Source organism: Anarrhichthys ocellatus, unplaced genomic scaffold, assembly GCF_004355925.1.
Source record: "Anarrhichthys ocellatus isolate YVR2014 unplaced genomic scaffold, GSC_Weel_1.0 scaffold7, whole genome shotgun sequence".
NCBI lineage: Eukaryota > Metazoa > Chordata > Actinopteri > Perciformes > Anarhichadidae > Anarrhichthys > Anarrhichthys ocellatus.
The window spans coordinates 4,477,775-4,490,519 of NW_022280037.1; the positions used below are offsets into that span (position 1 = coordinate 4,477,775).

The 12,745-nt window shown below is 42.6% G+C and overlaps 1 protein-coding gene across 11 annotated transcripts in view; it reads right to left on the bottom strand.

Annotated features, from left to right (window-relative positions):
* Nucleotides 1-3,200: 3,200 nt before the first annotated feature.
* eml1 (EMAP like 1) overlaps nt 3,201-12,745 on the bottom strand; it is a 46,666-nt gene continuing 37,121 nt past the window's right edge. For 10 of the 11 annotated variants that reach the window (XM_031848098.1, XM_031848096.1, XM_031848093.1 and 7 more), the window contains 17 exons: nt 11,901-12,030; nt 10,987-11,136; nt 10,299-10,368; nt 9,953-10,063; nt 9,741-9,836; nt 9,520-9,654; nt 9,241-9,340; nt 8,895-9,046; nt 8,270-8,395; nt 7,774-7,905; nt 6,966-7,033; nt 6,776-6,864; nt 6,569-6,666; nt 6,124-6,211; nt 5,624-5,719; nt 5,398-5,528; nt 3,201-5,172 (listed from right to left, as the gene is read on the bottom strand). In XM_031848098.1, coding sequence (XP_031703958.1) covers nt 5,047-5,172; nt 5,398-5,528; nt 5,624-5,719; nt 6,124-6,211; nt 6,569-6,666; nt 6,776-6,864; nt 6,966-7,033; nt 7,774-7,905; nt 8,270-8,395; nt 8,895-9,046; nt 9,241-9,340; nt 9,520-9,654; nt 9,741-9,836; nt 9,953-10,063; nt 10,299-10,368; nt 10,987-11,136; nt 11,901-12,030 — 1,898 coding nt within the window. In that variant the 3' untranslated portion in view covers nt 3,201-5,046. The remainder of the gene's footprint in view (nt 5,173-5,397; nt 5,529-5,623; nt 5,720-6,123; nt 6,212-6,568; nt 6,667-6,775; nt 6,865-6,965; nt 7,034-7,773; nt 7,906-8,269; nt 8,396-8,894; nt 9,047-9,240; nt 9,341-9,519; nt 9,655-9,740; nt 9,837-9,952; nt 10,064-10,298; nt 10,369-10,986; nt 11,137-11,900; nt 12,031-12,745) is intronic. The other variant, XM_031848094.1, reaches the window with a different exon arrangement.

A 12,745-nucleotide genomic window follows, 5' to 3' on the forward strand; every position in this document is an offset into this window, starting at 1 on the left:
GAACCACAGAACGTACAATACAATGTTAAAATAGGGATAAACTGCAGCTAAACCTAGCTTAGCTGTAAATGTTTTCACAGTGTGGTGGGGGTCATCTGAAACTGCCTGTTTCACCCCCATCAAGCCAAAGGACACATGATGCTGATGCACATCATCAAACAGCATATGCAGAAATAAGGACCATTAAAGTATGATGCATGGGTTTAATGGTTCGTGGTGTAAACATGATAAGTGCAGAGCTGACAATGAAAAGAGAGAGTCAGAGAGATCTGTATTTACTTTGCAGAAAATCTGCATTACTCTCAGTGGTCTGAGGAGGTAAAACTGAGTAATTCACATTTGATTACTGGATTTGATTAATAAACATATAATACTGCCTAACATTACTGCAGTTTCACAAGCGTGTCGGAGAACTATGGTGGCCTTGAGGTAACCGTGAAGAGGACCCGATTCTGTTTCAATGAAACCCTGGAGAATGTGAGTGTTGTGGCAGTACGTGGTGACGCCGGCTCACGTGGAGCTGCTCTCTGATCAGCTCGGAGGGCAGCAGCAGCAGCCTGCAGTAAGATGCATAACTCAGCATTTTCCCTTCCAGTCGCTGCACTCGCTCATTATACCTTTCCTGGGATGAATCACCACAACAAGCAGCTTCAGAAATCATCCTGCATTAATAGCACAGGACGGACGCCTCGCTTTTTGCCCTCTTTCCCAGTTTCTCTCACAACCCACTCTACCTCTCACACACACACACACACACACACACACACACACACACACACACACACAACCAAATGACAGCAGCGAGTCTGAAAAGGAGAACAGTGAGGAAGCATCGCATAATAAAACCACTACTGTTACTGGACTAGAAATAACTAAGCCACACTCACATATTTGGGCGTGCACACACACACACACACACACACACACACACATACATAACCCTTACATAAATGCAGCAATGGAAGCAGTGACGCTGAACAAATTATCTCATTGAATTAGATCTTCTTCTATCCTCTGCAAAAAGAAGAGCCAGGTCACCTTGTTGTTGCTTTGTGGAGATTTAAGACTTCCCTTTTGGGCTTGAATCAAAGAGCAGATCTGCCTCTGGCAACAACACACACACACAGGATGGGACGCAAGCAGCACAGCTTTACAGAAAAGAGGAAGATATGAATCTTACATGTTTACAGTCTGAGAGCAGAACAGTTTAGCTGCTGGCTTTGATTTGTTATGGGAAGGGGTTAGTTACTTCAAACTAGATATCCAGATGTGAGAGCCCCCATGGCTTTCTCTTTTTACCGTTATTCCATTTCTCTCTCCTTTTCCTCTTTGAAGCGAGTAGCACCACATCTACACACCCAGACAGTCTCACACAGACACACACACACACACACACACACACACACACACACACACATGCAGACAAATACCAGTAGCTACAGCAAAAAGGAAAGAGAGTGCACAGTGTCTGAGGAGAGCCGTCAGAATAAATCTAAAGGCATACAACAGAATGGTGCAGGCTGCAGCTACGGAGACACTGAGGAGTCAAACTAAAGGCAGCAGGGGGAAATATAAAAAGGACTGTTTCATAAATAGAACAAAATAGACAGACTGCTGCTGGAGAACATTGTTGCCCTCAGCGCATATCTGCATACCAACATAAGCAGGGAAAGGCTCAAAATAACACCGACAGGCTTGGATATACAATGGGGATTTACACAGCAGATACATTTCCCATAGGCTGGGTATGTGTGGATCCGTCATAGAGTAAGTAGGCTTATAGGTGTCTGTGAGGAAGGGGGGGTGGAGGGTCTGATAACCTGCCTGGCAACCACCAGAACAAACACCCTCCTCCTCCAGCGATGGATATATGCACCCTCACTCATCCTATTTCCAGCCTCCTACAGCCGGTCACACACGGGCCGGTGCATCAGTCACATTCAACCGTTTTATTTCAACCAGGTGCACCGTAGGAACACACGATGCTGTCGTTCCCATGACAACATTAGCCTGGATCAAATCCTGCACTCACTGGGCGGGTCAGGCGGTGAAAACTGAGGTAAACAGAGGGGTAAACAGAGGGGTAAACAGAGGGGTAAACAGCACCAATTGATATGCATTGACCGCCTTGTGCACTGGGAGTGTACCGCGAATGGTAAAGGACGCCTCTATGGAGCTGAGGCCCGGGTGGGTGGGCCCCTGGATGCTCACAATACTGTCTCTACAAGGAGACAATAAGACAATACACTGTCTAAGACGCTGCAGTTCCTCGCCACATTATTAGCCGTTGAATATTCTTGCAAGATAAATGTATAAATGCAGTCGTGGGCTGGAGGCTTAGTGTCGGTGCGCATCTGTCATGACGCGTCAAACAGAGCGCATGGTGCTGGCCGCCGCTTACCTCATTCTCTCGTCTTTTATTCACCCGGAGATGATGGCACTGACGAGGCCGACTAAAGGAACCAACAGTCCGCTTTATTGTTCTGTAAACACAGTCAGGAGAGGCTTGAAATCAGCACCGCCCGCTTCCACTTTGTGTCCCTTTATGCGCGTCTGTAACAATAATACAGGCTGATGATGAGCGGTGTTGCAGACACGCTAAGCGAGGACACGAGCGTTTTCTCCCATCCGCTTTGTGCTCCGTTGTCTCAGCTCTCCACGCGCGCCGCTGCGTATCCTTAAGTCCATGTTCAGCCGGGGCTCGTGCTCGGTAGAAGACGGTGAACGGTGGTCTTCAGCCGCCGCTTCCCTCACGCCATATCTTCTTCTCCATTCGGAGTGTTTTGGTGAGGTGGAGAGATTTTGGGGGAAATGCTAATGCTGTGTGTGGAGGACGAGAGGAAGGGGGGGTGGGGGCACACCGGCTCAATGCTGCCCACCTGCGGCGAAGACGCACACGTGCAGCCCACTAACGCCCCCCTACTCCACCCCGAGATTACAGGGTAAATATTCCAATATAATGTTATGGTGGTCAGAGCAAGCTTTAAGTAAGGCAGTCTGCTGTAGTAAGATGCCCATACAATTTATCTTTTACTACTATGTGTTCTTTTTTTCATATAAGAAAATGTAAACCTTGCAAGAGTATAAAATATATAATATTTACACATGACATCAATCTTCCTCTTAAAATAAAGATTATGTAAACTAAAGAAACCAAAAAAATGTCAAAATGTTGAAGTGGAAAATATCAGACACAGTCATAGGAATTTCATGTTGCATTTACTTTCAGACATTGTTAAAAGCTCAATTGTATTCTGCAGCCCCAGGTGTTTAATGGTAAAACAAATCATGTTAGCGTGCCGACTATATCACTGCTGTTAGATTTGAGTAGTTTTCCTGATAACGAAGCTCTAGCAATCAGCCAACCGACAACATCAACACGCCTCACATCAGTTATGGTCATACTAAAATCTGCTGAACCTCTGTTAAAATAAGCTGGTATATTCATGCATGTGTAATATTGGCTTGGTGTTGACAGTAAGATGAAGAGTGTGACGTATAGGTGTACGGACAGAACACAGCTTGGAACATTGAAAACAGACATCATTGGTTCATGAAAAGCTCCGGTAAGTACTATATGGTAATTTGCTTGTTCTATTGCGGGTAGATAGACCTGCTGTATCTTTATCATTCTGAAGCAGTGCATTATAAAAAATAAAAAAAACACTCAAGAAGGTTCAGGTCAGTTAAATAACTTGCCAGTGACTGACGGTTTGCAACTTAGGAGCACATCAGACGTAAACAGTTACAGTGTAGTGGTCTCATCCTTCTCCTTTCTAACCTGATCCCGGTGCAGTAAAATGCAGGAGGATGCAGATTTAAAAGACTTCACATCATCGAAAAAAAAAAGAAAAAAATGCTTGCTTTTCATTTTCCTTGCACCTCGAGGCAAAGGCAAGACACAACAACTCGTTCCAAAAATCTGATACACTTTAAAACACTGTATATTCACCCACATTTTGCTCATTAGCGGTTTCAAGCCTCCTGTAAATGTACACATATGGGACTAAACAGGGATGTATTTCAGGGGAAAACCCAAAAGAACTGAAATTGGGAGGGAAGGATTTGACTCTTGATCAATAAATAATAGGAAAGGTACCGTTTTTAAGACCCGGAAGCACAAAAACTTAGAACGTGTTCAGATATTGTATTGTTAAAAAAATGTTAAAATCCTAAATCTTTAATGTTCATTGCCCTTAAAGGATGATAGTTTCAAATGGTGGGTAACATCACATCTGGCTAAACCTTGCTGTATCTAATTATCATCAAGACTGTATGGGTAGTTTCCATTCAGAATTAGTCACCGCAAATAAATCAATAATGGTTGGACAACAGTTGAATCTAATATTAGCCGTAGTTGATGCGTCTCTGTATGTTTTAGTGAGCTGTGTTTAGGGCTCGTTCTGATATGTCAATGTTAATAAAAGAGACGAGTTCTGCTTTGCTAGTGGTTTCCTGAGTTGTTAAATACAAAATACACAAAAGTTCAACAATTAGAAAATGCCTATGTTCTTTCCTTCCCTACACAGCTGTGTTCCAATGCTCTTGGATCTCCAGCACAGTGATGAACCTCTTCAGTCCATCATCTGTGGCAGGAGTGCACACGAAACAAGAGCAGTGAAACTATTCAGATGCAGTCAGAAAGTCAGAGCCTTTGGTTCTGTTTAGTTGGGTTTGAGCCGTTTGATTTGTTTTGACTCATGTCATTGGTGACCTGGCTACAGTATGTGAGAGAGATTTTTATTTTTTACATGTAGTGTGATTAAAGAAAAGGGGAAATATTCAGGATTTTTGTATTTCAGGCAACTGCACAAAACACCTCCAACAGTTCGTCTCATTTGGGATCTGAGAGCAGATCAGGAAGAAAACCTTGAGTTCCTCTTCTGTCAATTCACTTCAGTTCAGCAGATCCACTTTTTTTTAGCTTCTGAGTTAATTTAAGTTTGGTTTGGTTCAGTTCAGTTCAATTCAGTTCAGTTTGCTTCGGCTGGGTTTCAGGCCCCAGCAGCAGTATTAAAACCACAGCATCTGTTTCTGCCGGCTCCCTCAGACTATCCTCCACTGCATCACGCTCATGTCCTTCCCTCCAGTTGACACCAGGTAGCCGTCGTCATACAGGAAGGTCACGTTAGTCACGTGACTGCTGTGGCCACCATAAACATGGCTGGGAGCCTGAAAGGAAAAGTAAATAATGAATTTTGCCTCTCCATGAACTGTGAATCAAAGTTTTACAAAAGCTTAATCTCTTTATTTACATTACTGAAATCTTTTAAAAGATTCTTTTTAGGGCTTTTTGCCTTAGACAGACCGACATGGGAGAGAAGAGACAAAATGCAGTGAAGGGCAATGTGGGTCACTCAGCCTTGGTACGGAGTGCCCCAGTACACTGTATCTTACCCTGAACTGCGAACAGGGGTATGAGAAGAGGTGGACCTTCCCAAAGTCGTCTCCGGTAACCAGAAGGCTTTTATCGCTGGACCTGCAGGCGGCGTTGATGTCGGTGCCATCAGAGCCGTCGGGCCACAAGCCTGAGGAGCACAGAGGGCAGCGGAGACGTCTATTGAATGGACATTAAAACATAAACACTCACTTAAAGAGGGAAAGGGAAGGAGCCTTCACTTACCAAAGACATGGAAGCCCAGAGTGCAGGTGTGGGTGGCCCACTCAATATCTCTGGTGGTCTCCACACTGACCACCTGTTTACACACTGATGGGATCCCTGGGAAAACACACAAACCAAATAAACATGTTTTAGCATAAATAAGTGTCATGGGTGCTGTTACTTTAAATTTGAAACTACTGTTTAAGGGGCCCACATCAACTCTTTTCAGAAACAAAAATCGCACTGAAGACATAATATGCAGGAATTTCCTGCTTTTCGTCCCTCTCCTCTGCTGTGCTGCCATCAGTGTGTCAGTTTGACCAAGCGGAGCGCCACACACACACACACACACACACACACAGAGCAGCAGAATGAAGTCTGTGCTTCGACTGCTTCGATTCATTTGCTCGTTGCCGGGGAGAGGAGGAGCCAACTTTGAATACTGTGTGTTTACAAACAGCAACCATCAATGCTACAGAGTATACCATCGAGACAGCAAAGACGACAGTGGTCATACTTACAATACAGTATCTCATAGTCCCCTGAGTTTGACACCAGGTACTGGAAGTCCACTGACCAGTCCAGGTGGGTGATGAAACTAGAGTGACCCTGAGATTTGATACAAAAGGACCAAGTTAGATCATTTACCTTCACAGGCACTTCCCTGTGTTCCTCGAGTGGAGGCGATATGGCGCCTCAAGCACCAGAAATAATCCTAAAAACATGGATTTGATTTGATATTGCAACCCTTAGTCATTATGTCCATGTAGCTGCAGCACTGTATGACTCAGCTCATTGTCATTTGTCATTTTACAGCTTCTGCATCAACACACAGTGAGGACAGAGTGTACAGAGTGGAGGCCCAAATATAGAGCTAAGGAGGGAACTAAATATAAAGATGACGCAGGGAGGAACTAAAAATAACGGGGTTACGGGTGAGGGGGGATTATAAATACAGGTGCTCACCGAGCATTTCCCCACTCGGCTGTACTTCCTCCCGTTTTCCGCCACGGCGTAGATATAGATGTAGTTGTCGTGCGAACCGATGGCCAGGAAGTTACCATCTAAATAAAAAAAGAAAGGATGATTATTGTGCTGTATCTTCCAAATAACAAAAAGGAAAAGAGACAGTGAAAACAGCACTCTGCATGCACAGGGCGGTTATCACCATACCTGGCCCGTAGCACATAACAGACAGCTGTTCATTCCCATCTGTGTGCACTGTGACCAGATCCTTAGAGTCAGAGTCCAGCACCAGCCACCTGCAGGATCACAGACAGCTCAACAATCTGCTTTTTTAGCTAAAGCAGTCATTTAAACACTATATTTCTTTACGTTGTTTTGGTGATGGGATTATCCCTACCTGCCATTCTGGGTTCCTATCGCAACCACAGCTCCAGATGGGTGGAAGCCTGCTGATTGAGCAGCATCCTGTCAGAAACAGGAAGAGTACATTTAGTCACCCTCTACGTAAAAATGAGTTTTGTGTTACGTGTTTTTTTTTAAATAAACAAAACAACAAACACATAACCAACAGACCAAAATACAAAATCAAACCAATAAATGCTAATAAACACAAACAAACAACGTACTATATATCAACACAGCAGGCCTAACAACCTAAATACATACCAAACAATTTAAAGATAAAATAATAAAAATAAATTCATAGAATTTATAAAAGGAATCCTACTTAATATATATAAATTAATTGCATTATTATATAGAACACATTGACGGTCTCTCAGGCTAATTCTGAAAAACAAATACTTTAAATTCTTTACTTAATTTTCTTTTTAATCAAATACAAACTTGTTACCAGCCTTCTGCTTCAATACACCTTTCCCACCTTTCCAAATGTTTTTAATGACAATATTGCTATTTGCAATATAGTACAATAGAGTTTTTGTGTTGTCTTTATCGTTAGTAAATTTGGATGTTTGCACATACATTATTCTGCCCAGTGAAGCTCAGAGTTTGACACTAAAAGGCAGATTTTAAGGTAATATAAGGTTGTTTTCATGTACATTTATACATTTTAGTTGATAAATGTGCAGTTCTTGTTGGTTCTCAGTGACATCAGAAGTGATGAAATAGTGGCCGATTCCTCATGTTGTGTGCTGTGTAATCCCCGGGACTGACCCCAGGGTGGCAGTGTTGGCTAAACTTACGTCCATACTCTTGGTCCAGATGAGCTGATGGGAACTTGAGTCCCACAGGCAGACCTGCCTGTCATAGCCACAGGTGAGGAACTGAGGCTTCAGGGGGTGGACAGCCAAACCCCACAACTCATCAGTGTGACCCTGGAGAAGGGACGAGAGTTTTACTTCTTTCAATTCTATTAACTCTTGCTACAACATCACAGCCTTTCAAATGAAACCTTCACTTTGTCCAGTTTTTGGACAACATCATAATAAAGCTGCAACGATTAATGACGAATCAACAAGTCAAGGAACAATTGATCTGGATTTACTGCTTTTCTCTGTGTCATTTCTTTGTTCACTGAATATATTTTGGCTTTGAACTGTTGGACACTTTAAAAAGTCACATTGGACTCTATGATGGACTTTTTTCCCAACCAATCTTCTGACATTTGATAGACCAAATAATTGGCAGATTAATCAATTTGTTGGCTGCAGTATTAGTGTATTAGACGGTATTATCTACCTGCGTAATAGGCATGAACTCTCCATCCAAACTGCCTTGCAAAACAAAGTGTTTAGTGGTCCCGATGAGCACAGTCTCCCCTCTGCCCTCTGCTATGGTCCTGATTGGACCAAACAACTCAGGCACCTGTGGAGGAAATTCAATCATCATGTAAACCATCCGTTTACCTAGAATCCTGCATTTGCCAGAATAACTATCAATTTATCTTTTACTGCATAATCTGGTCTCTGTAGAGCAAATAAAACATGAGTGATCCATAATTCTCATCATAATAAACATCCATGAATCTCATTGAGAGCACAAACTCATCTCATCCTCTATAATATTTATGATGTGGTGCAGCATTCAGAATGCAAAGTCCGCTGCCTCGGGCAACAGCAATTTCTGGCTAATATAAGCAACCTACTTTAAAGAAGGAGCTGGATATGCAGCTTAACATTTCATTAAAACATATTAACAGAATGTGGTAATATCAGATCATTCGGATGCTGCTCTATATCTGAATATTAACAAAACCCAGGCATTATTGAAATACAATACTGACTAATGCATTTCATAAAATTCCAAATTCTTGGAGCCTTGGAATATTAGAATTTTTGTGATTCGTGTTGAACTTTTTCCTCACCTCCACCGCTTGTATCTGCTGGTAGCTGCCGTCCCAGGAGATGAGCCTGCGGTCTTTACCTCCAGATACCAGCGTGCCGTTCCTCAGCATGCACAGAGCAAAGATGCTGCCCTCGTGAGCTCCTTGGATGACATGGCTGATCCGATTAGTGCCTGTGTGACAGAGACAGGATGAGATGGAGGAGAAGGTTCAGTTGGAGACTGACAGACATAAAGGTTGAGTGCTTGAGTGGGCAGATTCAGAGACAGACAGACAGTGTGATCAATAGATGAATCAGAGACAAAAAGAGATCTCATTGGACCACTATGTATGAATACAAGTTTAACAAATTAATCAATTAACATGCCTTTTCCCCACACCAGGATGTTCCCACTTGAGTCTCCTGTGACGGCGTCTCCATTTTCTGCAAAGGTCACGCACAATACAAACTTGGGCTTCTCCTGTTTCTGCAAGAAACACAAGAACACACATATTGTTTCACTTTTCTCTCATTGATTATCCTTTTATAACTATAAATATGATCATATTGTAACACAGGCTGTAATGATTGCATTTGTGTCTCTATATCAAACATTATTGCGTTACAGTATTGACATAACATGTGGGAAACATGTGGGTGTCTCACCTCAAACAGTCCTTGCTTCTTGACCAGCACGCCTCTCTCCAGGTTCCAGAAATAGAGATGGGACTTGCCGCAGGTCACTACGATGCTGCTGTCTGTTGGGTGAAAGTCAGCAGCAAACACTGACTCGTTGGAGCACTGAGGAGAAACACATAACACGTCTACATTTACACCCAAATTAATTGAGCAGTATGTCAGCTTAATTAAAAAACATGGACACATACCTTAACCTCAGCCAGTCTGTCCTCTCTCTGCCAGTCCCAGACAGAGAGGACGTGGTCATTGGAGTCGTCAACGACACACAACGTGTTTCCTCCATTCTGACACACAGAAAAAGACACAAAGTCATGTTTATTTACTGACAAAATGGAAACGCAGTACAGAAGAAGAAATCGCCCTAAACTGCTTGTTAAGTGTGTCGGTGGTGTTTCCTTACCGACTTGGAGAAAGCCAGGCAGACCAAGGCTCGGTCAAAGAAGCCTGCACCCAGAACATGGAGCGTGTTGAGGCTAACAGAGTCCCACACACGGACATGAGGAGCCAGCTGCTGCCAGGAACAAAAAACACACACAAACATGAGCACAGGAGAGGTATACCATCAGTATGATGCAATGTAAGGCTTACTGAATTCAATGAATATAAAAGTGAACGCAGAGCGAATGCCTTTCAACTACTCAGTCTGTTTATCATGCAGCATTGCCTGAATCAGCTGGGCAAAACATAATTTCTTAAATAAAATAGAAAACTCCTCACTCCACTAATACATCATTGACCTCACTTACTTTTCCATCCGAAGAGGTCCCCGCCACCTGACCAGTTGCTATGGTGATTTTATCGGGGTGGACGGCCAGGCTGGTGAAGAGGAAGACGTGAGATCAGTTAAAAGCCTTTCAACATCAAAAGGACAGTTTGAATAAAGATGAGCAACGTGCTCGCACAACATGAAAGGAGGTTTTTAAAGCTGTGAATACGATATTCACTGAAGCTACCACACGCTGTCTGTACTAATGCATGGGGGAAATTAAATCGTTTAAGATAAATCCATCCCCTTTTGGGTACGGCGGTGTAGCAGCATTCATAGCATGTGTGAAGCTTTAACACTTTGTCTTCAAAGGAGTACGAATTTGTTGGCAATCCACCCTTTGATCTGTAATCCATTCATTAGAACTTTTATTAACCCCAAAGTTACCCTCACTGTTCTGCACACTTTCCCACTTTCATGCTTGTGCACAAATGCCGACATGCCAAGACACACCAACACCTGAGTTCACTTGTCTTACTCTTTCCCATCCCTCATTATAGTTACTCTGCACATACTCGGTATCAAGAAAAAAAAGAACTCTACAGCCTGTGAGGATTGAAGAAATGCTGAATATCAAATCTAACAGGGAAAAGAGATGAAAGGTAAAGCAGTCCCTCAGGTTAGTGTGCAATTTATAATCCCCATAATTATCCCCAGATATCTCTCACCATTTGATGTCATCCGTGTGTCCGGTGTAGTGTCGCTGCAGCTGCTCGTCCACGTTGAACAGGACGACCACTGAGGCGATGAAGTACACCGTTTCTCCAGTGGGCAACAGGTAAAGATTGGAGCGACAGTCGCGACCGCGGTATCCATAACTGGACATCGAAGAAGGTCAAGAAATATAACAGAAAAGATATCCAAAGTTGAGCTAAAACAATTAATTGACTGACAGAAAATGTAGTCATTTTTTTAAGCAAAAATGATAAATATTCCTCAGGCGAAGCTTCTCACTTATGAAGATTTGCTGCTTTTTTGTCTTCTTTTTCAAACGACTAACATTCAGACACCGTGTGCACGTGTCTATTCCTTCTGTACTCTAGTTTATTGATTACATATACGAAATTGCAGCCCATATATATTTTTGTGTATGTGTGTGCGTGTGTGCGCGCATCACTCCTCAGATTTAATCTTTTCTTTATCTCCCTTGCGGCTCCTTCCCAAGTGGGTTTCTGCTAGACTGAACAACACACTACATTCATTCTTTCATCAACAAATGAAGGAGAGAAACCACAAAATGAAACAAAATAAAAATAAAAGGGCACAAGAGGAGCTGCTGACTGGTTGTGCCTCAGCCTGCGGGCTGTGTGCAGGTTATTACAGACTGCAGGCTGCAGAGCGATGAGCCCGTTTGCAACTGCAGCAGCACCACACGGTGAAAATGAACATCTGAGCAGATCTACTCTGACAAGCAGGGAGAGAGGAGACCACACATTTGTCAGCCTCCTCTCTCAACGACGCCACAGTACAATCTGGATTTACTCTCCTCAGAAGAGTGCTTTTCAAAACGTTCCAAATGTCAAGCAAAACCTATATGAAAGTTCTTATTTCCTCAGAAAATTCAGAAGATAAAAAAGGATACACCCAGTCCAGTTTGAGTTTGTTGCTGGGCAGGTCGGCTCTGGCCTCCAGGCAGTAGCTGTCCACCTGGTCTTTGGGCATGTACATGGTGATGGGACGACCTTTCAAGTACATTTTCACATAACCTTCCTCTAGAAAAAGCAACAGAAAGGATCAGTGAGATAATACACATGTAGGAAAACAGAGACGTGAACGCTGGAATCATGTCAGTATCACATTTCTTATTAAATATATGACAAGTACACAAAAAGCACAGACATGACACTGAAGCATATTACAATGTGTTATTGTGATGTGAATGACAAGGATGACAATGATGATGATTGTGTGACAGGATTAGAGGGTAATGGAGAGTTGTGACAGGATCTTTTTGCTATGAAATGGACTCAATTAAAGACAACAAATGACTTTTTGCAAACAAACAAATTATCTTTTTAACTGACTTTATTAGTCATTTCAAATACATTCTTATGACAACAAAGAGCGCAAAAATAAACTGCAAACACTTTCAAAACTCATATATATTCAGCTCACAGCAGAGGTTAACCAACATAAAATGCAGACACAAGCAGAGGAATGGAAATGTTAAGAAAAAAAACACACGTCCAAGCTTATAAACGGGGATAATGAGGAATCCTCAGCAACTTAAAGCTGAAAAACAAATCATGCAGAAAACATTAAGGGAACCAAAACAAACAAAATGAACCATTAATGGCCAGAAACGTTTTTTGTTAAAGCTCATTGGAAGAAAATATTCAAATGTAAGGTAACAAAATGGATTTTTGGGTAAGTTTTTATTAGGTGATGCTAAAAAAACTGCCATCTCTTTGCAACTTCTTTGGGATG